We start from the raw sequence: 26193 nt of genomic DNA, 5'->3' as shown, positions 1-26193 counted from the left end.
TCTTGATCCCAAGTATCTTCGATAAGGCATATTCGGTCTTCTGTAATCATTTTACAAATGAGGAAACTGAGGCTCAGTGAGAGACTTGCCCTGTCACACAAAGCTAGGAGAGAGCCCACACCTTCCTCTTCCCAGCTGCTCCTTGCACTTCTATGGATGTGTGCACACCTGGTGCATGTGTGGAGGTCAGAGGACAACTTGTGGGATTCCATTTTTTTCTTACACCACACGGGCCCCAAGAGACTGAACCCAGGTCGGCAAGGTGGTTGGCAAGTTCCTCTGTCTACTGAACCATCTTCTCATCCCTGATTCATAGTCTCCTCATGGGGCCTCTCTAGATGCCTCTTGATCCCATGCAAGGTCTGTGGAGGCCCACGTTTAACTGGGTCCCCACAGAAGGCAACTGGCCAAACCCCACCCATGTCCAGAAATACCGCCTCCTTAGAGGTAACCACCCAGAAAGACATGCAGGTCCCCAATACCGCATTACCACAGCAATCAGAGAACTCTTGGGTGCTGGGGACATGGGGCTCAGGCACAGGCCAGCCCAAGCCCAGGTCGCTGGGGGTCAACGGGCAGGTTGGCACCTCCTGCTTGAGTTCCCGGATGGTGTGGTTGGGCATCGAAGTGCTGTAGAGGAAGTTGGCCATGGAGGATGAGGTGGTGGTGGGGGTCAGGTCCTGGGGAGTGACCTTGGCGGCCTGGCCATGCAGACCACAGTCTCGGGAACCCTTGGGTAGCAGAGAGATCCCGTTCATCTCCACCAGTGCCTTCGTGTCCTGCCCACCATCGTCAGGAGGTCTGGGTGAAAGAGAAGAGACGGGGATGTCTTTAAATACCTCCTCTTGTTGGTAAATGTCTGCTGCCACAGATCAAGTAACACTACAGAACATAACAGACCCGGGCCACTGCAGGTATTCCGATGGGGTAGGATGGAAGTCAGGCCCCACTCTGATCCCAAGTGTCAACCGCAGGAGGTCTACACCAAGCCTGCCTCAGTGCTCAAAGCCACCAACTGCATCCTCCACCTGGCTCCTTCCCATCCCATCTGTCCCTCTTGCTCATGCATTGCTGGGGAAGTCCCTTGGCTATGCTGCCCCCATGATATCCACCTTGGCCCAGCCTCGACTTCACCTCCCATCAGCCTCTTAGGAATCTCATTCATGGCCCAAACTCACACCCAGGTCATTTGGACTTCCGTTTAAGCCAGGTAGCCCCAAATTCACCGTGGTGGGTTTGAATGTGTTTGGCCCATGGGAAGTGGTTCTACTTGGACGTGTGGCCTTGTTGGAGGAAGTGTGTCACTACGTAGAGAGGCTTTGGGTTTTCCTACTCCTCAAGCTCCACCCAGCATGGAAGAGATTTCCTTCCGGCTGCCTCTGGTTTAGGATGTAGAACATTCCGTTCCTTCTGGAACACCATGTCTACCTGGACGATGCCATGCTTCCCACCACGATAATGGACTGAACCTCTGAAACCGTGAGCCAGCCCCAATTCAATGTCCTTTATAAGAGTTGCCTTGATCATGGGATTTCTTCATAGCAATGAAACCCTAAGACAGAAGCTGGTAGCAGGGACTAGGGTATGGCTATGATAGGCCTGGCCAGGTTTTTGTTTGGAGGAATGTGGACTTGGGGAATCTGGGATATGAGAGCAGTGGGGTGCTGCTTTAAGTGTGGCTTTGTGAGCCATCCTAGTAGCAACATGGAAGACAGTGGTGCTGAAAGTGATTTAAACAGTCTGGGCCTGGCCCAAGAGGTTTCAGAAGAGGATAGTTTTAAACTCGGGGCCTAGAGACTTTTCTTGTGATAATTTGATAAAGAATGTAGCAGCTTTCCTGTCCTTGTCTGAACAGTCTGCCTGAAGCAGCTAAGGTGAAGAGATTCAGATTAACTGCACTGACGAAGGAAATCTCAAAAAAAGCCTAGTTTACACTTTGTCCTGTGGTTCACTCTTATGAAGAACATTTTTTTTTTTTTTTTAAATCAAGCATAGCAAGGTTAGAAAGGAAAAATACAAAAACGTATGGTTTAAAGATTAAAGGGGTACCAGGAAGTGGAATGTGGTTAAGTCCTGTGTTCAAGGATATTAAATGGAATTGAAGGAGTGGCAAAATCCCACCCAGCTAAGCTTATCTATGCCCTTGCAATTGAGCAACGGGTAGGGTAGTTATATTATGTTAGGGGTTATTATGACCTGGTTATTGTTTTCATTTGGAGATAGGCTTATGTGTTAAATTGACAAAGGATGAATTCTGATTGCTATTCTCAGTTATCAATGTGACCGTATTTGGAATGAACTATAATCCAGAGCTTATAAAGGTCTTGTGAAAAGGTAGAGAAAAGCTTAGCTTCAGGCACTGGTACACATGCACTGAGACAGAGTCATGCAGATCTGAGTTCGAGGTCAGCCTACAGAGCAAATTCCAGGACAGCCAAGCTTAGGCAGTGAAGGAGTTGGAAAACAGAAAGGGGGTGATGATGATACCTCAAGATGTTTGAGATGCCAGAGCCATGGGATACTTGCCGAGCAAAGCTGCTAACAGGGAGTGGAAGGAGCCTAAGCGAAAGCCGTTTGTTGTAGTCAACAAAGATGAAAGGAGCTGAAGATCTGAAGACCGCTTTGGCATCAGACATGGAGATGCAGAGTCTGGACTTTGCCCAGCCGGTTCCCAGACTTGCTTTGGCCCATTACTTCCTCACTACGGCATTTTAGAATGGTAATGTATATCTTGTGATGTTGGAAGTATGTGATCTGCTTTTTGATTTGGATTTTTATAGGGGATTACAGAGGATTTTATAGGGGATTGCACGGATCTCAGCAGAGACTTTGAACTTTTAAACATTGTTCAGATTGGGATAGACTATGGGGATTTTTGAAGTTGGACTAAATTGTATGCTATGGCTTGGTGTGGCCCCCATAGACTTACGTGTTTGAACAAGCCTATGGGGGCAGGGAGTGGAATGTGGTGGCCATGGGAAATGATATTATAAGAAGGAATGGCCTTGTTGGAGAAAGTGTGTTCTTATGTGGGCGAACTCTGAGGTGTCCTAATGCTCAGGTTCCACCCAGTGTGGAAGAGAGTCTCCTGAATGCTTTGAATCAAGATGTAGAACACCCAGTTCCTTCTAGAGCACCAAATCTGCCTGCACGCTGCCATGATAATGAACTGAACCTTAACTTGTAAGCCAGCCGCAATTCAATGACCTTTACAAAAGCTGCCTTGGTCATGGTGTCTCTTCACAGCAATGAAACCCTAAGACACTCTATGTAATTGCGATGACCTTGGACTCTTGATCCTCTTACGTCTACTTTGCCAAAGTGCTTGGATTATAGACATGCAATCCTGTGACAATATCAACTTTACTCCATCATCATCATCATCATCATCATCATCATCATCACCACCACCATTATCCCTGACCCTACAAACACTTATATGTGACTCACCCAGAGCCAGAATTCTTCTGTACAATGACACATTGATCCTTTGGGAAATTTTCAGTCAGCCCCTGACCCAGATCACACTGCATGACTGGGCTGTACCCTTGCTTCCTCCATTAGACCCAAAGCTTTCCCAAAAAGGATTCCTTCAGGGTGTCTCCAACTTTCTACCCTCTGGCTAACTATGGAATGAAATGGTTAGGTTTGTTTGTCTTTTGGTTTTGAGAGATAGTCTCGCTATGTGGTCCTTGCTGACCTGGAATCTGCCAGGATGTCCTCAAACTCAGAGATCCAGCTTCTCTTCCTCAGAAGAGCCGAGGTGAAGGCACATTTTAATTGTCAACTTGACGTTATCTAAAGTCACTTGGGAAGAGAATCTCAAAGAGAGATTTAGGTTAAGTAAGCCTGTGGGTATGTCTGTAGAAACACTGTCTTGGGTACAATAAGACGGGGAGGCCCAGCCCACTGTGGGTGGCATTATTCCCTAGGCTGAGGATTTCTGAATTGTCTAAGAATAGAGAAAGCAAACTGAGGACTGGCATGCATGCCTGAATTCACTGCTGTTGACTCTTGACTGTGGATGTAATGTGAGTAGCTGTTTCAAACTCCTGTTGACTTGACCTCCCTACAGTGATGGATTGTAAGCTAGGACTGTGAGCCAAATAAACCCTTTCTCCCTTAATGGGCTTTTGTCAAGGTTGTTTTTTTTTTTTTTTTTTAATTTAAACACAGCAAAAGGAAATGAATCCAGTACAGGGCTTACTCACCTCCTGAGTTTAAACCGAATTCGATGACTGTGTTCCAAAATGGCCATAAGTGCCTTGGGGTCATACTCTGCTGGCCTCCGGAAGGCCAGGCCCTCGGGCAGCCCCTGCACCGCCAGTAGCCCCGGATCCCTGAGCAGCCTCTCATAGGGCAAAGGTACCACGGTGGCCCTTCCAATAGCCTCACCTGTCAGAGAGTGAACAGAGAGGGTCAGTACTGGCTGGGGCTTGGCTAGGCACACTGGGAGTAATGTGAGGTGTCCCCCCTTTGCAGAGGGGCTCTGGGTCCCTTGTTTCTGCAGACACACACGCTATAGAATGAACGACACCAGCCTGTAGATAGAGCCCCACTATGCACATCCGAGGGCTGGAGGAAGGAGACAGGAAGGCCCAGATGTTGGGCTGGTAGACCGAACTTCGAAGCTGACAGCAGGCTGAATTTTTAGCCTCGGGCTTATCCCTTGGAAAGAAAGCTATGGTTCCAGAATAGCCAGTAGGCAGAATACGGGTGGGGAGATGGTGAGATGCGGCTGCCCAGTCTTACAGGATTGGGACACTCATGTCGGGGAGCTGGGGACTGTTAAAGGGCTAGAGAGGGGGAAGGTGTGCCTTGGGATTCTTGTTTGGTTGGGGGGTGAGGGTTACCCACAGAGCAGGAGCTGGGTGGAAGTGAGCAGGGCTAGGTTTGGGCTAAATGGGGGAAGGGTGGGGCAGACCTGGGTAGGGCACTGTTGGGTTTGGGTAGGCTGAGCGAGGCAGGGCTGGGTTGGATGGGCAGAGCAAATGGAGTTAAATCAGAAATTTGGCTGGGCCGAGGCAGGTTGGGTTAAGGTGGGTGGGACACAGCTGAGGGGGGTCTGGTTGAGGGTGGGTGGGGTAGGAAGGTGGAGCTGAGCATTGTGGGATGTGGCTGGTAAGGCACAGCTGGGCAGATGGGTGGGGCTACGCTGGGTAAGGATGGGACTGTGCTGACAAGGTAGTGCCGGGCAGAGCTAGGATGAGGTGGGCGAGGCTGTAGGGTTGAGCTGGGTAGGAAGGACATGGCCAGACAGGAATAGGCAGATTTGGCTGGAGCTGGGTGTGGCACGGCTGGTCTGAGGCAGGTGGGGCTAAACTGGATTTGGCAGGGAAGGCCTGGGCTTAAACGGATGACTAGCCCTGAGTAGAGGAGGGCAGGGCAGAGCTGGGGTAGGAGGAGCTTAATCAGTTCGGGCTGGACTGAGATTGGCATAGCACGTGGGGCTAGGATGAAAATTTGACAGGATGAGGTTGGGTCAAGGTGGGTGTGGTTATGCAAAAAGGGCCTAGGATGCTCACACATCTGAATATGGTGGGACTGGGCAAAGAGGAGGGGCTGGGTCTGACACCAGTAGGCAGGGATAGGCAGTACGGAGTGGAGCTGGATTGAACTGGGTTAAATGAGGGCGAGGCCGAGGTGGGTGGGGCCAAACAGAGCTAAGGTGGGTAGGGCTAAACAGGGCAGTGTGTGATTAGGCTGAGGTGGGTGGAGTTAAGCAGGGTGGAGTGTGGTTGAGGTGAAGTGGGTGGAGCTAAGCAGAGAGTGGTGTGGTCGGTGAGCTGTGTGGCTGGGCTGATGGGTAGGTCTCCGGTAAGGTGGGTGGGCAGAGCTGATGGGACTGAAGTAGACAAGGCAGGTGTGGGTAGGCTGATCTCCCACCCACCCGTTTCCGGAATGGAATGAGGAAGGATCTTACTATAAAGAACATCAAACACTTCCTCTACCATCTTCTGCAGCAGGTACACATCCGAGCACTGCTCCAGAGAGGACCGCGGGATGCTCCGGCCACCACCATCGCAGCGCTGCACCTTTTTGGGATGTCCTGCTTCTGGATCGTTCCACAGGGATCCCCCTGTGTGACAAGAACACATGGGCCGTAGATGGGTGTCAAGCAGGTACACATCCAAGCACTTTAAATAGTTGGCTTTAAAAGTCAACTTGCCAAATCTCAAAAGGGACCGTCTCCAATGAATTATCCAGACCAGTGTTTCTCAACCTGTGGGTCTCGACCCTTCCCTCACCCCTTTGAGGACGAGTGGATGGGTTTGTGGGGACTGCCCTCCAACCATCAGAAAGCACAGTTATTCACAATTCATAACAATGGCAAAATTACAGTTACGGAGCAGCAAAGTAATTTTATGGTTGGAAGTCAACCTTCCCCCAGCCCATTATGGGCAGCACCATTCTCTAGGAAATGGAATTCTAAGCTATATGAACTAGAGGAAAGCTAGATGAGAGCAAACGGTCTCCCTGCCCTCGACTTGTGGATATGATGTGACTTGGTGCCTGAACTTCTCTGAAACAGTAAGACTGAAACTAAGAATCATCAGCCAAATAAACCCTACCTATACACCCCAGCTTCTCAGGGCATTTTTGTTGGTTGGGAGAGATGTTAGCCTATCTTTATGAAATATTGGGTTAGTTTTTGTTGTTGTTGTTTGTTTGAGACAGGGTCTCTCTATGTAGACTTGGGCCTGGCCTTAACCTCAGAGATCTGCCTGCCTCTACTTCCCAAGTGCTGAGATTAAAGGCTGTACTTGAAGCTGCATCCGAACAGGATGAACAGGATAAAGGGGCCTTGTGGCCCCTTCCAGCTTGGAGCTAGCTTTCCTTGGAAACCTTCCAAGCTGGAAATAAAATATCTAAATTCTCAATGCTATAAATAGTGACTTTCTGGCTGTGGAAAATAAGGTAAACTGTCCCCAGGGAGGCTTAAGGTGGGAGGCTACAGGACCCTGTCACACCTACTATCTGAGCTCAGCCTTAGAGACTAGCATCTGGGAAGCACCTATATGGTCCAGGTATATACCTACTAAGTGCAGTGCTAGATTAGTCTGGGATGGCTAATCCTATGGAGAAGGCCTAGAAAACCATGTGGAGTCGTGACTTTTTACTATATACACTGTGGGGGGCTATTCCTGTTGGCTGCGGTGGTGTAAGAATGATCCTCATAGGCTCTTGTTTTTGAATGCTTGGCCAATAGAGAAAGGCACTATTTGAAAGGATCAGGAGGTGTGGCCTTTGTGGGAGGAAGTGTGTCGCTGGGGGGTGGACTTTGAGGTCTCGGAAGCCCACATCAAGCCAGATTCTGTCTTTCCCTGCTGCACACAGATCAAGATGAACTCTCAGCTACTTCTCCAGCACCATGTCTGTGTGCACGCTGCCGTGCTTCCTGCCATGATGATAATGGACTGAACCTCAGAACTGTAAACCAGCTCCAATTAAATGTTGTCCTGGGTAAGAGTTGCCTTGGCCGTGGTGTGTCTTCACACAGCAACAGGGACCCCAAGACCGTTGTCAAAATGAGTAAATGTGGAATGAACTAAAACCCAAAGGACAGGGCACATCTGTAAAGTTCATTCTTTCTTTTCTTTCTTTCTTTCTTTCTATTTCTTTAAAGATGTATTTATTCTATGTATGTGAGTACACCGTGGCTGTCTTGTGACACCAGAGAGGGCATCCATCAGATCCCATTACAGATGGTTGTGAGCCACCATGTGGTTGCTGGGAATTGAACTCAGGACCTCTGGAAGAGCAGTCAGTGCTCTTAAGCTCTGAGCCATCATCTCTCCAGCCCGAGGGATTTTGTTTTTTCCTCTCTTAATTAAATCATTTAAAGTGGGAAGACTCACCACCTCTTATCTTTGAGGTGGAAAAATAAACCTTTAATCCAGATCTTTTGAGGTGGGCAGATTCACCCTTTAATCTGGGCCACACCTTCATTTGGCAGCCAATGCAAAGGATGCAGAAGAAGAAATCTAGCTGGCTCTTTGCCTGCCTGCTCCCCGGCTCGCTAGCAAGCCCACTCTTCCCTGGCATCAGAGCCTACTTCTCCCAGACACCGAAGACCAGCTGACACATCCAGATTCAGGAAACACAACTACTGGGTTCTTGGACCTTCTGTTGGTCGACAGCCACTGTTGAACTAGCTGGATCACAACCTGTAAGCCACTCTAGTAAACTAAAAAAATATATATTATTACATATCTATAAAAAAAATTATATGTTTCTCATTCTGCACACCCTGGGTGACATTTTCGTGACCCTCTGGCAAAGGTAATAAGCTTTGAGGCCAATGGCCCAGCATGAAGTGCTGTTCAGTGTGGGGGATGGAACCTTGGGCCTCAGGAATGCTAAGTAAAGCACTCTACTGCTGGACCACCAGAATACTGGGCGGTTCTAGGCAGACAGTTATGTCTGAGGGCCACCCTGACTCAGAGCTGTTCATACTCACAGCCCATGTGTACTGAGCATTCCCAGGCCAAAAAACAACAACACCCAAGTGAACTTACAAGTGCAGTACACTCACACGTGCTGAATATCTTAGCTGAACAACCGTGGCTGTTCCCTATCCTCAAATACACCCAGTCATAAGGTAGAATTGGGGCTGGGAACATCGCTTGTCAGACAGAATGCTTGCCTAGCATACACAAAATCCTGAGTTCCACCCCAGAACCATATACATCAGAATAGGCAGCGAGTTCTTTCCTCTCCTGGGAGTTCAAGGCCAGCCTGGGCTACAGGAGAACCTGACTTAAAACAAGGGGGTCAGTGAGGTGACTCAGCAGGTGAAGGAGCTTGCTGCCAAGCCTGGAGACCTGAGTTCAATTCCTAGTGGCAGAAAAGAAAACTGACAGCACGCACCTGCCTATATAAACTGAATATAATTTCAAAACAAAACAAACAAACAAAAAGAACAATAATCAAAAATAAGTAGGCCAATAGCTAAGGGTGTAGTTCAGTACCAGTGCGCTTGTTTCATAGAGATAAGGGTCCAGGTTCAATCCCCAGCACCACTGAAAAATAGAGTGGAAATTGTAGAGTTGGGTGCCTGCGCTGGGCCTCAGTGTTCCCCTCTAAAAAATGGGCACAGAGATGTGGGTAGTTATGAGGCGCAGCGATAGGATCTGCTGGATAGTTTTTAACAAGTTCCATTTTGGACAACCTTGTGTCTTGTGACAAAGCAGGGGGAATAGGGATAGGCCAGGACTCTTCTCCCTTAGGAAGAGCAGAGTCCTGGTCATGGAAAACATCGGGTACTCACGGCAGAACCTGAGGAAGTCTGACTGTAGCTCCTTCCGAGTGTTCAAGAACACCCTTCCCTTCTCGGTGCCCACCACGAAGACGCTCTCATTGTGAACCGCCACGCAGGCCACCTCCGCGTTCAGCTTGGAGAGTGCCGTGCACTGTGGGGGGAGGGGTGGGTGTGTGAGCTAGATCCAGACCAGCCTGGAACCCAGCATAGCAGGCTGTGCCTGGAACCCAGCACTTGGGAGGCTGAGACTGGAGGATTACTGGAGGCCAGCCCTAGCTAGAGACAAAGCTATTGATGAGATGCGCCTTCTAGACCACCCTGGTCTTTGCACAGGGTAGTGACAGTCTTCTATAAACTATAAAGATCTACCGTTCAGCCTGCTTCTCAAGACTGTGGCAGCAGAATTTCAAATATCCTGGTTACAGAAAAAGAGTTTTACGAGCAGGGCTACCATGATGGCTCAGCGGATAAACTTTCTGCCTTCCAAGACCTGAGTTTGATTCCCAGCATTCATATGAAAGCTCTGGGAGTGATGGGGGAGGGGCGTTAGCGGGCAAAGCATTTGCAGCAAAAGGTAATGACCGAAGTTTGGCTCTCCACCATCCATATAAATGCTGCTTCGCTGTGTCCCATCAGCTGAGTGGTGTAAGCAGGAGGCCCTGGGAGTAAGCTGAAAAGGGTAGTTCAGTTGGCGAGGGCAGTATCTGCCTCAGTACAGAAGTCAGTGGCTTCCACATACAGCATGATCAAGTAGTCACTGGCCTTTCAAGCATAGAGAGCCTCCTTTCTAGATTGTTCTTGCTGTGTGCTGCCAGAGGTGCAAACACACGTAACACACACACACACACACACACACACACACACACACACACACGGGTGTATGCACATGTAACACACCATGCGCGCGCGCGTGCGCACACACACACACACAAACACGTATACAGGATTCTCAGTAGCTACACCAAACTAACTGGCTTGCTTTTGTGGCCCCAAGTTATAACCAAGACTATAGTGTGTAAATATAGAAAGCAAAATCCTGTCTGTAAACCCAGTGGCACACACTTGGCACCTTATACATGCTGGTCTTGAGCTGGTGAGATCTCTCAGTGGTTAGATCCAGGCTCAATTCTCAGTACCTCAGTAGCTCACAACTGTCTGAAAACACCAGCTCCAGTCAATCCAACACCATCATAGACATACATGCAGGAATAACACTGCACAAAAAATATGGATGGGTAGGTGATGGATGGATGGATGGGTGGGTGGGTGGGTGGGTGATGGATGGATGGGTGGATGGATGGGTAGGTGATGGATGGATGGGTGGATGGATGGGTAGGTGATGGATGGATGGGTGAGTGGATGGATGGGTAGGTGATGGATGGATGGATGGGTAGGTGATGGATGGATGGATGGATGGGTGGGTGGGTGGGTGGGTGATGGATGGATGGGTGGATGGGTGGGTGGGTGGGTGATGGATGGATGGGTGGATGGATGGGTAGGTGATGGATGGATGGGTGGGTGAATGGATGATGGGTGGATGGATGGATGGATGCTGGTCTTGAACTACAGCTCCAGAAAATCCAACACCCTCACAGACATAACACAGGCAAACACTAGTATACATAAACTATAAGTGAATGAATGAAATGCTGGCTCTGAGCCATGTGTGGCGGCGCACGCCTTTAATCCCAGCTCTTGGCAGAGGCAGGTGGATCACTTGAGTTCCAGGCCAGCCCGGTCTACAAAGTGTGTTAGTTTTAGGTCAGCCAGGGCTACACCGAGAAACCCTGTCTCAAAGAACCCAAAGAAAAACAAATTAACATAAAAATAAATGCTGGTCTTCGTGCCAATTAGCATTTTAAGAAGTTCTGTGCTGTGTGATCCTAGGACAAGTTCTTCAACCTCTCTGGGCCACAATCTCATCTCTTTTGCCAGCCTTAAGCAAACGGGAGTGCCTGGGGAGAGCCGCCATGGGTTTCAGGGGGGCTGACAGTGAGAGACTGACTCAAAAACAACAAAATGCAGAGAGTGCAAAATATTGCTGTTGGCGTGGTCCATAAGGGTACAAGACAGTCACATCCACTACTGCAGGCTGGTGGGGTTCAGAACTATCTGTGGAAGCTCTCTATGCTGAGGAGACCAGTAACTGTACTTGATCACGCTGGGTGGCCTCAAGCAAGGTGCTGCCTCTTTTGAGCTTGTCACCCTAAAATACCAATGTATACAGCAGATCCGCTTTCCCTTGCCCAGGTATGTGTGGGAGTGGTGCCGGGATTCAAATCCAGAGCCTACATCGTGCTAAACACTTTTTTCAACAGGGAGTTTAAGCTTGTCCTTTTTGGATTTCACTTTGTAGCTCAGGCTGGTCTTGAACTCAAGGATTTTCTATTGCAACCTCCTGACTGTGTGATTCCAGGTGTATGTATATATGCATGTATATATGTATGTGTGCTCATGCATATCTTGGTGTCTATATATGTGCGCATGGGTGTGGAAGCCAGGGGATTACTTTAGCTCTTATTCCTCAATTTACATTAAAGGTAAGGTTACCTACTGGCTTGAGCTTGCTAGACAGACCCCCTTTACACTGGGATTACAAATGTGGGCCACCAAGCCTGACTTTTTTATCTGGACATGACCTCACCCATCTTGCTCTTGGACCATCTTCCCACCTGGCGAGACACTCACCATAGAGTCTAAGGCAGACACCAGACTGTTGACGATCTCGTCTTTGCGGGCAAAGTTGGAGTTCCAGCGCTCGGACCCACAGCCGTTGGTGGGGATGTCACAGTGCTTCCCCAGCAAGGCCATGGTCACCTAGAGAGAACAGAGAGGACACAGTGGGTAGTAGATACATGGTATAATTGGGTAGGCAGACCTGGCTCCCAGGGTCACCTGGACTTCACAAATGGAACAGAGCCAGCTGGCCTTCCTGCCCATTATTCAAGAACCTCAAAGGTATGACAGAGATTTGAACTTCCACAGGCCAGGAGACAGCAGCAACTGCAGCAACCTGCATCTATCTCAGCGAATAATGTATAATTATTTCATCCTATTTGAATGAAACATTCTCAGAGAATTTAAACATTCTGTCCTAGAGGAAGGTTCCTGAGACTCAAGGACAAAGCAATGTACACAACTCAGGAAGCTCAGGAAATTCATAAGGCTCAGGAAGCTTACAAGACCCAGGAATCACAGAAGCTTTCAAAGCTCTGGAAGCTCAGAGAGTTAGCCCCTCCCAAAGATTATAAATGCAGAGCAATTGTGTGTAAGAGAATGGGACAAGAACCCAGGACACTCTTCTGTAGAGCTGTCTGCAGCTCATAGAGAGTTCCAGAGATGCAAATTTTTGTGAATGATATCAACCATGATGAGGGAGGCTTTTTGGTAATGCATCTGCCTTTGAGTCACCCCCTTTACAAGTAACCCCTTGCCCATTGTGGTGGCCTGAATGAGAATAGCCCCACAGGCTCCTGTTTGAATGCTTTAGCCCCAGTTGGAGAACTGTTTGGGAAGGATTAGGAGGTATGGTCTTATTGGAGTGGGTGTGGCTTACTATAGGAAGAGTGTCACTGGGAGTGGGCTTTGATGCTTTAAATGCCCATGCAGGCTGTATGTCTCTCTCACTGCCTTCTACCCATAGATATGGATATAAAGCTCTCAGCTACTCTCCTGGTGCCATGCCTGTCTGTTTCCTGCCAATGATGACCATGGACTAACTAACCGTCTAAAACTACAAGCAAGCCCTCTCTCAGATGGGTTTTGTTTTCCCAAGTTGTCATGGCCATGGTTTCTCCTCACAGCCATGTAAGAGTAACTAAGACACCCATGCTTCCGTAAATAGTCATTCACTCATTCACCGAGCTGGTCTCCAATAGAATTCTTTATTCAATCTATTATTGGTGCCATCCTGGGGCAGATGTATGGCCATGTCTCTCCATAAAAAAGGCATACAACAGCAACACGGCTGAGGGTTATGCTCCAAGAACAGAACCTAAGGATTCAATCCATCACCAAAGTGAGCCCTGTAGTGAGCCCTGTACCATGACGGGTCCTAGCGCCAGTGTTTACCACAAACGTAATGCCAGCCACAGCCCTCTCCTGATCACAGCCTTTATGGCTACCTACTGCCCACATGTTTTGAACAAGGCCTTACTTCCTAGCTCCGGCTGCTAGAACTTTAGATCTTCCTTTTTGCACCTGTCAGGTACTGAGATTACCAGCCCTGTGTCCACTTCCCTAGAACCAATCCTGTGGGAAAGGCACCTGACTGCCTCACCCATGACTTAGCTGGGCATTGCCCACCTCCCCCCCTCCCCCCAGCTTTGTACACGCCTCTGGACTTGGTCACAAGCTGCCAGATCAAGGTCACTGCTGAAGCCTGAGTCTATTTCTTGGATGTGGGCCATGGACTTGGGGCAGGTGCAGACAGCCATGGTGGGGCCCAGGCTACTTCCTCAAACTGGGGATTCTCCAGGAAAGGACTTTGTGCTGACTTACTGCGGCTCCTCACAGTTCCTCCTTTGAAGGCTTCTTTGGTTTGCTCAAGCCTAAATCCAAAGACAAGGTTGCTGAACCTGTTCTTCCAGAGCTATCCCAAGAGACGGGAGTGAGGGGGTCCTACTTGCTACCTCTGAAGGCACCAGCCCCTCACTAGCCTAAGTAAAAAGGAGGCAAAGGACAAAGACTGGATACTCTCTGGGCTTATTCCCCAGGGCCCTCTAAGGCCCCTGGCTGGGTGTGTCACCCAGTCATAGAGCTGTAGATTCCACACCCTGTCTGCCACCTGTCAGCAAGGATTCTAGACACTCACCGGGTGGGGTAGCCAAACAGCCAGGTGGCAGGGCCTCCAGGCCCACAGCCTAAAAAGGCACCAAGCCGAGGATGTCTACTGTCACTACAACTGACTCCCAGACTGTAAACCCTGCAAGAGCCAAACTGCAGTTGTCCACCATGGCTGACCCTCAGGGCCCAACTCGTTGTCTGGTGTGTGCAAAGGGCCAAGCAGAGAATCCCAGATGCCCTCCAAACCTGGCTGCAGTGTCCTGGGAAACTCAAAGTAGCAGGAGCCATAAGGTACCATGAGGGGTTACAAAGATGCTTCAGTGAGAAACGCCAGATCGTTCAATCAGAACAGAGAGCAGCTCTGGACCCGGTACTGGCTCTGCAAATGTTTGTATTTCCTCAGAGGAAGAGATGAGCTCAGAGTGCTTCTTTCTCAGTCCTAACTAGCCCTAGGCCATGGCCTGGAAGCTTCTAGCCTCCGTCCAATCTAATTTTCCAAGTTGATTCAATTCAGCTTCTCTCTGCTTCTGCCTGAATTGCCCTGGTTGGCCTTATACTTTGGCAGTCTGTTCTAATCTTCTGGCTCCTTCTCATCCTCTGTCTTCACCCTGTGTCTAGCTTCTCCGTAAAACTGCCACACACACACACCTTTCTCCACCTTGCAGCCTTAAGTATCCTCTCTTTCCTCTGCCGTCCTCAAGAGAATGGGGCGAGTCCTATCTCTGACTCATTCTGTCAAATCTTTCCCTGATTTGTTATTTTGCCTGCCGCTCAATTAGACGTTACTTTCAAACATGGCTGCTTCCTTCTACAAACTAACCTTATGTTCTTAGTTAAAGGTGTGTACTAAGGGCGTGTCTGTATTCCAGCCAGATCATACTGTAATCCAGGGCGCTGCATTCTGGTCAGATCATACAGACTTAGGTCTTTGCATGTGATCCCTTGCCAGAGTAACCAAATTGCTAGATTAAAGTTCCTCTACAGGCTCAGATCTGCTCTTGGACTACAGGAAAAAAAACTGATCTTATGACCAGTGAAATGGCTCAGAGGATAAAGGCACTTGCTAGGGACTAGAATTTGATCCCCAGGGCCCACATGGTAGGAGAGAACTGACCCCTGCAAGTTGTCCTCTCAATTCCACAGGCATGTGGTGGCATCTGCGTGTGCACACGTGTAGTAAAAAAATAAAATAAAATAAAATAAGAGCTTCTGTCAGGACCTACTGGCCTTCTCTGTTATCTCAGCTACTCAGATGGCCAAGGCAGGAGTATCCAAATTCAAAGAGCCTGGGCTACAGAGTAAGTTCAAGCCATCCCGACAAACTTAGTGAAATTCCATCTCTACCAACAACAAAAGATTTAAAAAGAGGACTGTGTAGATGGCCCAGACACAGACCACATTGCCTAGAATCCCTCAGTGAGGAGCTAGAGGCATGGTTTCAATAGTAGAGCATCAGCCTACCATCTCCCAGTGAGGGCCTGACAGTGTGGCCCAGAAATGGAGCATCTGCCTAGAATTCCCCAGTGAGGGCCTGGGGGCGTGGCTCAGAGGTAGAGCTTCTGCCTAGAATCCCCCAGTGAGGGGCTAGGGGCGTGGCTCAGAGGTAGAGCTCTTGCCTTGAATCCCCCAGTGAGAAACCGGGAGATTATCTCTACATTAGAATGTCTGCCTGAAAAGTTCAAGGTCTTGAATTTCATCTGTCCCCCCCCCCCAGCATCAGAAAAATAAATTAATATAACAATAAATAAGCCAAACCAGGTGTACACACCTATAGTTCTGAGCATTTGGGAAACAGAAGCACAATGTTTGGGAATTCAAGGACATCATCGGCTACACAGTGAGTGTGAGGCCAGCCTGGCTATGAAACCCTGTTTCAAAACAAATTAACAACGAAAATAAAAACCAGCTGGGTGTGATGGCGCACAACTTTAATCCCAGTACTCAGGAGGCAAGTTCAGCAGCCAATGTGGTCTATATAACAAGTTCCAGCCAGATGGAGCGCCACATTGAAAGTGTCTCCAAAAAAAAAGGGGGGGGGGAGAGATAGAAAGGAAGAAAGAAAGAAAGAAAGAAAGAAAGAAGGGAAGGAAGGAAGAAAGAAAGTAAGAAAAGAAAGAGAGAGACTCTGTATCAGCATGAGACATGGAATATACGTCACTCAACGATATGGGAGAGAGACCATGGTCAGGATGCTCTAAATAAAGAGGCTTTGTCTGGCCTTCCTGTGGCCCTTGGTCACCCCTGATGGGGCGCTGGGGAGGGTCTGCTGGACAACTGTACTCACTCATCCAGTAGCCTGGGAGCCTAAGGCTTCCTGCACAGCCAAGACCTACAGCTATGGCTGCCAGCTACTCCTCGGAACCCTTGGGCCAGTCCCAGCCTCCCAGCTGCCCAGACCCAAATCAAATCAGGGCCAGGCAAGCAGCCATAGCTGGCACTCCTGACCTCCAGCTCATTTCAGACTGCCCTGACTCCTCCTGGCCAAGGTCCTAATCTACTTAGGAAAGAACCAGGGACTCCGAGCCAGAGGACCCCGGAGGCGGAAGGGAACCAGGAACCAGGGCTTTGGAGCTATCCTACATCTAGCTAGCTCAGCTTACAGAACCCTCCTGTCTCCAGGATAGGCCAGATGAGGTTCTTGGGAAACTGCCTGCTTTCTATAGGAGACAAGAGAAGCCCCAGACCCAAATAGGTTAGGATTGCAAACGTAAGGGAAAAGTGGGGCTGGCAGGATGGCTCAGTGGGTGAAGACGCCTGCCACCCAGAACGCCAAGTTTGATCCAGAGGATTTGCATGGTAGGAGAAAACCAGTTCCTTAAAACTGACCTCTGATCTGCACATGCACCAACCATGGCATGCACGTGTGTGAACACACACAGAGAACAATAGTTTAAAATTTTGATTTCTAAATAAACAAATAAGCTAGGTAAAGTAAAAACTGGGGCTGGAGAGGTGGCTCAGTGGTTAAGAGCACTGACTGCTCTTCCAGAGGTCCTGAGTTCAAGTCTCAGCAGCCACATGGCGGCTCACAACCATCTGTAATGAGATCTGATGCCCTCTTCTGGTGTGTCTGAAGATAGCTACAGTGTACTTATATATAATAAATATAATAATTCTTTAAATGTTTTTTAAAAAAGTAAAACCTGTTTTTTTTTTTTTTTTTTTTTTTTTTTTTTTTTTTTTTTTTTTTTTTTACTTAGTATTAAGGGATGAAAAACAGGAAGCATGAAGTTTGATAAGCAAATTAAGGGCCCAGAGGACAGGAGAGGAGAGGTGGGGAGGGCAGGGGATGAGAGGGGAGGGAAAGAGAGAGGAAGAAAGGGGAGGGGAGGAGACCAGACCGGTAGGCAAGAAGCCTCAGCCCAAAACAAGTTTAGTAGGCCACCAGAAGGGATGTGAAAGGCCAGTGTGGTGGCTTCTGCCTATAATCCTGGTCCTCTGGAAATTGAGGCAGGAGGATTGTGAGGTGCAGGTTACCCCCAGCTACAGTGAGAGTGGATCTCAAGACCCAAGGACAGGACAGGATGGCTTCCTTGTCAGTATGCGTACCTGACACCAGGCCTGACAATCTGAGTTTTATCCCCAGGATTCAACATGGTGGAACGAGAGAACTGACTCCCTCACGGGGGTCCTCAGACCTCCACACACTTGCAGCAACACTTCGAGAGCTAGTGTGCACATGTGTGCACACACACATAATACGAAAACACGCATCCAAGATATCCAACACCCGAGTCACCAAGGCAGGCGCCGTGGGAGCTGGGCTCACCTGCCCTCTCTCTTCTGCACCGGTCTTCAGGTGTGTAGCCCTGGCTGTCCTGGAACTCGCTCTGTAGACCAGGCTGGCCTCAAACCTGCCTGCCTTTGCCTCCTGAGTGTGTCCAGCTATTATGGGCTTCCTCTTTGTGACATAGTCAGCAAAGCCCAGGTTGGCCTCTGAATTGAATGTGTCCCAGGATGACCTTAAATTCCTTATCTTTCTGCCTCCACCTCCCAGGTACTAAGTCCGACTCTCCTACTTTCTCTACAGAATCAATCGTGACCTGAAATGACCTGTTTACATGCTTCCTCGTGGATTTCTTGAACTCCTTGAGGCCAATGGCTAAGCCACTGACGTTGACTGAAGGCCCACAGCCCAGAATCCCTGCCTGCCTTTTCCTCAAAGTCCAGCACTTAAGGAACTAACAATGATTCCAGTTCAAGTGAGAGTCAGGGGTTCGAAGCCCACAGGCAGACTGGCAGTGTCTTGTGCTCCGGATAAAAGGTGCAACTTGGCTGGCTAGAGAGAAGGTTTGGCGGTTATGGGGCTTCCTGTTTCCGCAGAAGACTCTCACAACCAGAAGCTTACAGCTGCCTGTAACTTTAGCTCCGGGGCATCCAACCACCCATCTTCTGGTCTTCAGAGGAATCACCACACTTTCAGCATTGACAAAGATACACAACCACACATAAGAAAGGTTTTTTTTTTTTAATTAAGAAACATTGGAGACCATTCCAGAAAACCACAACTGGTAAAAATGCAGGGATAAGATGATCCTGGGGGTGTTCAGCCCCAACACACACAGCTCCAACACAATTCCTGCACCTAAGGCTCAGCAAACATGGCAGAGGAGGGTTGTGAGGTCACATCTAGAACTGACAGGGAGGCCCTGCCCACGCTGCCTGAGTGATCTGCAGTCTGGACAAGACAGTGACTTGAACAGTGACCACACCAGTAAACGTGCCATCTCGAAAGGGGAAGAGCTCACCAACCTCCATCCTAGCCAAAGAACCACCAGTAATTAATGATTATTGAACGAAAACTAGTCTGTCCCAAGGACAGACCCCTCATCCAATACCAAGGGGTCAGCCCTGACATCATAAATACACAAACTACACTAAAATGTTCTTAGCAGTCTAGCAGTCGCACGCATGTCTTCCTATGTATATGTACACGTAAATGTATATATATGTAACAATAATAAAAGAAAAAATAGCCATGGATTTTATTTATGTGTTTATATGTAATAGCAATCATCACTTTGAAAGGGAGTAAACCAAGGACCAAAAGAAGACATGAGAAGGGTTGGAGGAAGAGGAGAAAAAATGATGTTAATATATCTTTAATAGTTTTTTTTTTAAGGGGGAGAGGGGCTGGAGAGATGGCTCAGTGGTTAAGAGCACTGACTGCTCTTCCAGAGGTCCCGAGTTCAAATCCCAGCAACCACATGGTGGCTCACAACCATCTGTAATGAGATCTGATGCCCTCTTTTGGTTTGTCTGAAGACAGCGACAATGTAATCAATATATAAAATAAATCAATAAATCTTTTTGTTTTTTAAAGTTTTAAAAACAAAAAACTTTGAACCTTGGACGCAGGTCGTAGTGGTAGTAAACCTGTAGCATCACTGAGGGGATTGCTAAGAGTTCAAGGTCATTCATGAAGCTTTGGGTTCGAACCCAAGCCTACATACACTGGGCATGGGAGAGCACCTGAGAGGGAAAGGCAGGAGGAAGTTCATGGCTCCTCATGGCCATACAGAAACCCGAAGGGCTGGGGAGATGGCTCAGTGGGTAAGCACGAGGAGCCGAGTTCAAATCCCCAGCACCTACCCAAAAAGCCGAGTGTGACTACGCGTATCTGTGACGCCAGCATCAGGAGATTAAGACAGGCGGATCCCAAGCACTCGCTGGTCAGCAAACCTAGCTGCTGGTTTAGTGTGAGACTCTGTCTCAAAGGGAGCAATGGAGGAAGACGTGAAGTCCTGCTGGGCTTCTGCACTGTGTGTGCCTGGGTAGGTCAACACACCCACACGCATACACACACACACCAAATGAATACATGTGGCAGAATAAAAATACAAAGCACATCCCAACTGGAAAAGCACAAGGAAGACTGATGGATTGCACAGAGATCAGGGGCAGAGCCACAGGACTGAGCACACCCAAGGGGCCCGAAGCCAAGACGGCCAATGCCAAGGAAGTGCAGTCTTGGCAGATGGCCCCAGGGCTCATCTGGGTGTTGATGAGCTGCTCTGGCTGCACTGGCCAGCAGAAGGGAGGGAAGGAGAGGCAATCTCAGAGGCCTCCACTCTTTCTCAAGTTCTGGATCAACTACGCCCAAGTGCGTGTCTCATGGACACTAATAGGGTTTGTAAGCCAGGCTTGGTGACACTCAATGCCTTTAATCCCAGCACTCGGGAGGAAGAAGCTGACAGATCTCTGTGTGTTTGAGTCCCGCCTAGTCTACAAGGTGAGTTCCAGGACAACAAACAAACAAAAGGTTTTTTGAGACTGTTCATGTAGCCCAGGTTGGCTCATAACACTATGTAGCCAAGGGCTACTACTATGTTGCTATAACTCCCATCAACCCATGATCTTGAATTCCTCATTCTCTAGCCTCCGCTTCCTGAGCGTTGATATTATAGATCTACACCTTGTTTTGTGTGCTGCTGGGAATAGAACCCTGAGCATTCAACCAGTTTAACTACAGCAATAGCCCATTTGTTACTGTTCTGTTGTTCTGTCTTGAGACAGGGCTTCCTGGGGAACCTCCTGTCCCCAGGACCCCAATGCTCTGCCTCACCTCATGCAGCCCTGGCTGTCCTGGAACTCACTCAGGGACTGGGTTTCTTTGTGTAGCCCTGGCTGTCCCAAAGAAGCTCTATAGACTAGGCTGGCCTCAAACTCAAGAGATCCACCTGCCTCTGCCTTCCAAGTGCAGGGATTGAAGGCCTGCGCTGCCCCCACCCCATATACCGTGTTCTTACAAGGAGATCTGACACAAAACAGGTGGCTTAAAGATGAGGCTTAGTCAAAGCCAGATAACCCATGCCTTTCATCACAGTGCTGGCTCTGTGATCTTGAGGACAGCCTGGTCTACTCAGTGACTTAGCAGCATCATGTTTCCCCAAAAGCCTGTCTGTTAGAGACTTGGTCCCTAGTTGATGATGCTGTTGAAGAGTGGGGGGATCCTGAGGGTACCCCAGCAGTGACCCATTGAGGGGTCACGGCTGAAAGGGCTAGGAGAGGTGAGGCTTAGTTGGTGGTAGTCACTGGGGCCTAGACTTTGATGGATGTATCTCATTTCTTTCCTTTCTCCCTCCCTCCCGCCAAGTCTTCTCTCCTCCCACCTTCCCTTCTCCCTCTCTCTCCTCTGATTCCTGGATGCTGTAGGTGGCAGCAGCTTCCTCCTACTCCTCCACCCTCGGGATCCCCACACCTCCTGTCCCCAGGACCCTAATGCTCTGCCTCACCTCAGATCCAAACGAAAGGAACCAGCCAACCACAGAATGTGAGACCTTAGAAACCATGGGTTGAAATAATCCTTTCCTCCACTTAAATAGTTTCTCTGGGCATTCTGTCACAGTATCAAACAACTGAAGAACGCACATGGCCCCAAGCCAAGGCATGCCAACTCCACCAAAGGTCAGAGGCAAGGAGTGAGTCTCCCTGACCCACAGAGCGAGCTGGGGCCCTGACTGCACAAAGGTGGTAATAAGAGTCTCTTGTCAAGGTGCCTTGTTTATAGTTTGAGCCTCTCTAATCTGAAAATTAGGGATATTCAAAATGCTCTAGAATCTAAAACCCTGAGTGCTGGCTGATATGACGCCACAAGAGTGAAATCTATCCTGACCTCTGGTAGCACTATGGAGGTAGGGTGAAGAGCCATCCAAAATGACCTTCAAGATGGACTTGTCGGTGCATGCGTTCATGATCTTAGCATTCAGAAGGTAGAGGCTGGAGGATCGCTCTAGGGTTGAAGCCAGCATGCTCTACAGAGTGAGTTCTAGATCATCCATGGCTATACAATGAGATTCTAAATAAACAAGCCAGAGAGGAAAAAACTGCAAGGCATGGTTGGGCTTGCCTATGGACAAGCATTTGGGAGGTAGAAGCAGGGCAATCAGGAGTTCAAGGGCAGCTTGGGCTATATAAGATGTCTGTCTCAAAAATATCTACCAACAACCAGTGAGTCCTATGGGTATAATGGCATTCTGCTGTAGTCAGTGTACTTAGGATCAAGAGTTCGAAACCAGGGGCCTGGGGAGATGGCTCAGTGGGAAACTGCAGGCTGCACACACCCATAATACCAGTTCTGCGAGGCAGAGACAGGCAGATCCCAGGAGGTTCACTGGCCAGTCAGACTGGCAAAAAAAAAAAAAAAAAAAAAAAAAAAAAAACCCAACCCCAGCAAGCTCCAAGTTCAGTGGGAGACCCTGTCTCAAAATGATATGAGAAGCATCTGGGGAAGACATCCCAACATGAAGCTCTGGACTCTGCATGCACCTACACAGGCGTGGAGATGCGTGAGCACACACCCAAGCACATGCACACAGTTCAAAACTAGCCATCGCTACACAGCATGCTCAAGGCCAGCACAGACTACACAAGACCCTGTCTAAGAAATGCCAAGGATAAAAAAAAAAAAGAAACAAATAAAACAAAACAATATAAAACCCAACTACCAGCCAGCAAGATGGCTCAGCAGGTAAAGAAACTGGCACCATGTCTCCCAACCTGAATTCAGTCCTTGGGACCCACATGATAGAAAGCAAGAAGCACCTCCTGCAATTGCTCCATGCCACATGCCCGCCCCTCCTCACCCGGTAAAAATTAATTGAAAAAAAAAAAAAAAAAAAGGAAGAGGTGTTTTCAAATCATGGGGCTGGAAAGAAAGCTTAGTGATTAAAAGCAGGTACTATTCTTCCAAAGGACCCTAGTTCAGTTCCCAGGACCAACACTGGGTGGCTCACCATCTGTACTAGCTTTGATAGCCCCTGGCTTACCAAAGCCCCTACTCTCTGTGCACATACCCACAACACCTATATGCATGGTTAAAAATAATAAAAATAAATTAAAAAAAAAATCAAATTACCTTCAGGCTACGTGCATAAGGTACCGATGCCACAGGAACCAATTTCTTGCTCAGACTTGAGTCCAAGGTATTTCGTGATTAGACACGAATATTCCAAAGCCCAAGGAAATCCCAAATCTGAGATGCTTATGGTCTCAGGGGTCTGGTTCGTGCTTCCCGCTGCAGCCTCAGGACCATCCTGACAGGCTCCTACACTGTTCAGCAGAACCACCCCCTTATTCTTAGCCCTCACGACAGACACACAAGGCCTCCCAGAGGCTCAGAACTCCGAAAATCACAGGTCTGGGTTTTCTACTAAAGTCTTTAATGGCTTCCCCACTGGAAACCCTGCAAGAGCCCCTGGAGAGATCTAGATTCTTCTTGAGCCCAGGAGAGGTTCTCTGACTCAGTATCACTGCCCTGTGCACCAGAGGAGCAGGTGGTGGTGCCAACGTGGGGAAGAGAACTTGCAAGGCAAACGCAAAAGGCAAAGTCAGGCACGCACGCCACCCAAACACAGCCTCCGCACCAGCCGCCACCATATGCTTGTGTTTCTCCAAAAAGAAGCCCGAGAGAACAAACAAAAGTCAGCGTCTCCCATACTGGCTGAGGGGGAAGAATGTTGGTTTCCCCCAGCAACCCACAGTCCCCATTTCCTGTCCTCTGAGCTGCCCAGAGGGGAAGAAATTGCCTAGGGCCCTGGATTCCAGAATCCTGTGATCTACCCACAGTTGGGAGAGAATGAATGTTACAGTCCACAGGCTTGCCTCCCAGCTCCAGTCTGACCAAGCCTGAGTCCAGGCTGCATGGCCTGAGGAGACTGACTGATTGATTGATTGATTGATTTTCTATTTGGAGAGGGTGGAGACAGGGTTTCTATGACAGCCTGCCTCTGCCTCCCCAATGCTGCCACTGTGCCTGGCTGAGATCTCTAGCAATGTCTGTGGGGCTGAGGAGGGTCGGTGAGTGGAGTGTTGGCCTATGTACGACAACCCAGGTTTCGTCCTGAGTACCACAAAAACAGGACATGGTGGCACAGGCCCAAATTTCTGTTAGTGAGGTGGAAGCAGGAGAAAGAAGTTCAAGGTCGTCCTCAGCTACACAGCAAGTTCTGCATCAGCCTGAGCAACAAAGAGACTGTCTCAAATAATTAATTAGGTTGTGAGACCCGCAGCTTGATGGTAGAATGTTTACCTAGTACTCGTGAGGACCTGAGTTTGAGTCCCAGCACCACAAGTCTGTCTCCTGGCGCATCTCATAATGGACACAGTCCATTTCCGGTTGGTAACCAGGGAGCCCAAAGCCTGTGCTGTGAGCTGCCCTTGAAAAGGTGGTGAGGTCTTCGGTGTGCAGGATTCTGCAGTGCACACAAAGCTCAGATTCCTATCTACAGACATGAGCAATATGCTCAGTCTAGGGGCTGGAGAGACGGCTCAGCGGTTAAGAGCACGTCCAGAGGTCCTGAGTTCAATTCCCAGCAACCACATGGTGGCTCACAACCATCTGTAATGGGATCTGATGCCCTCTTCTGGTGTGTCTGAAGACAGCTACAGTGTACTCACATATAATAAATAAATAGATCTTAAAAAAAAAAAAAAAAAAGACTGCTAGCTTGGACTACATAACAAGACCCAGTTTAGCCTACAATATACTAAGAATTCCAGCCTAGCATTGGATATATAGCAATTCACACACACACACACACACACACACACACACACACACACACACATCCCTGTTATAGTCCGAATCTGAGGGAACTTCCAAAAGACTCATGGTTCCCCACTGGTGGCGATTATATCAAAATGGCTCAGACATCTTACTTATCTGACTTTGATAAAATACCAGATGAGCCGGGCGGGGCGGCAGAGAGGAGGAAGGTGGATCTGAGTTTAAGGGCAGTATGGTGTACAGTGGGAGTTCCAAGCCAGCCAGGGCCATACAGTGAGAGAGCTCGTCAATAGTTAATTAATTAATTAAGGAAGAGTTAATTAGGACACAGTGTGGAGAAATACAGTCCACCACGGCAACAGAACCACGAGGTGGCTGGAGACGTGACAACCACCATTGGGAAACAGAGGTGGTGCGCAGCTTACTTTTTTTTTCTTCTTCAGAACCAACACACCCAGCCTGTTTGGTTTCTTTTTGATTTATTTTTACTGCACACAATCATATCATGGCGCACCTGCGGAGGACACAAGACACCTTTCAGTTCATTCACAATGTGTCCCAGGGATCAAACTCAGGTTGTCAGGTTTGGCAGCAAGCACCTTTACCCACTGAGCTGCTGGGCCTGGTTTGACTTATTTAAGATACTTTATGAGGGGATGAGAAGATGGTTTAGTTGGCGAAGCGTTTGACACACAATCATACAGACTGAAGTTCATTCCAGAGGACCTCCATAAAAGGCTGGGGTTGGTGGTTGTCTATCAGCATTGGGGAGGCAGAAAGAGACAGGTCTTTGAGACTCACTGGCCAGCCAGTATAACTAATTGGTGAGCCCCAGGTCCTAGTAATACACTGTCCCTAAAAACAAAGTGAGGCGGGCTGGAGAGATAGCTCAGCAGCTGAGGTACTCACTCTTGCAGAGGGCCCGGATTCAGTTCTTGGCATCTGAATGATGACTCTTAACCATCTATGTAACTCCATTCCCAAGGGGTCCAACACCTCTAGCTTTCCTGGGCACTAGGCCCTCATGTAATACACATATACTCACGCAGGAAAAGTATCCATACAAGTAAAATAAATAAATAAATAAATAAATAAATAAATAAATAAATATGTATGTGTGTGTGTGTGTGTGTGTGTGTGTGTGTATATATATATATATATATATATATATATATATATATATATATATATATATATATATATGAAAAAAATTAAAGACAAAGGGGAGAGGCTAAAGAAATGACACACAAATTAAGAGTGTGCACTGTTCTTGCAGTTGACCCAAATTCAGTTCCCAGAATCCATCTGGACAACTCCAGGTCTAGGGCATCTGACACCCTCTTCTGGGCTTCTTAGACACCTGAGTATGCATTTATTTTTTTGGTTATTATTTTGGTTTTTTGAGACAAGGTTTCTCTATGTGGCTCTGGCTATCCTGGAACTAGCACTGAAGACCAGGCTGGCCTAAAACTCACCAAGGTCCTCCTGCCTCTGCCTCCCAAATGCTGGGATAAAAAGGCGCAGACCACCACTACTACCACCACCACCTCCACCACCACCTCAGCTATCTTTTAAGGTCCGGTCTCCCATCCAAGTACTAACCAGGTCCAACCCTGCTTAGCTTCAGACATGTCTAGTA

The 26193-nt window shown here is 48.5% G+C and overlaps 1 protein-coding gene across 7 annotated transcripts in view; it reads right to left on the bottom strand.

The window, feature by feature from the left end:
• The window catches only part of GTF2IRD1 (GTF2I repeat domain containing 1), a 91853-nt gene that overhangs the window by 44672 nt on the left and 20988 nt on the right, over nt 1-26193 (bottom strand). For 6 of the 7 annotated variants that reach the window (XM_080940636.1, XM_080940632.1, XM_080940634.1 and 3 more), the window contains exons 2-6: nt 11951-12079; nt 9272-9413; nt 5924-6079; nt 4212-4395; nt 491-801 (exon numbers count right to left, since the gene is read on the bottom strand). In XM_080940636.1, the coding sequence (XP_080796762.1) occupies nt 491-801; nt 4212-4395; nt 5924-6079; nt 9272-9413; nt 11951-12073 (916 nt within the window). In that variant the 5' untranslated portion in view covers nt 12074-12079. Of the gene's footprint in view, nt 1-490; nt 802-4211; nt 4396-5923; nt 6080-9271; nt 9414-11950; nt 12080-26193 lie in introns of those variants that run through there. The other variant, XM_080940635.1, reaches the window with a different exon arrangement.

The sequence above is a fragment of the Micromys minutus genome (assembly GCF_963924665.1).
Source record: "Micromys minutus genome assembly, chromosome: 29".
NCBI classification, from domain to species: Eukaryota; Metazoa; Chordata; class Mammalia; order Rodentia; family Muridae; genus Micromys; species Micromys minutus.
Note: the sequence above shows the minus strand (reverse complement) of the source record. Positions and strands in the feature narration are given on the sequence as shown.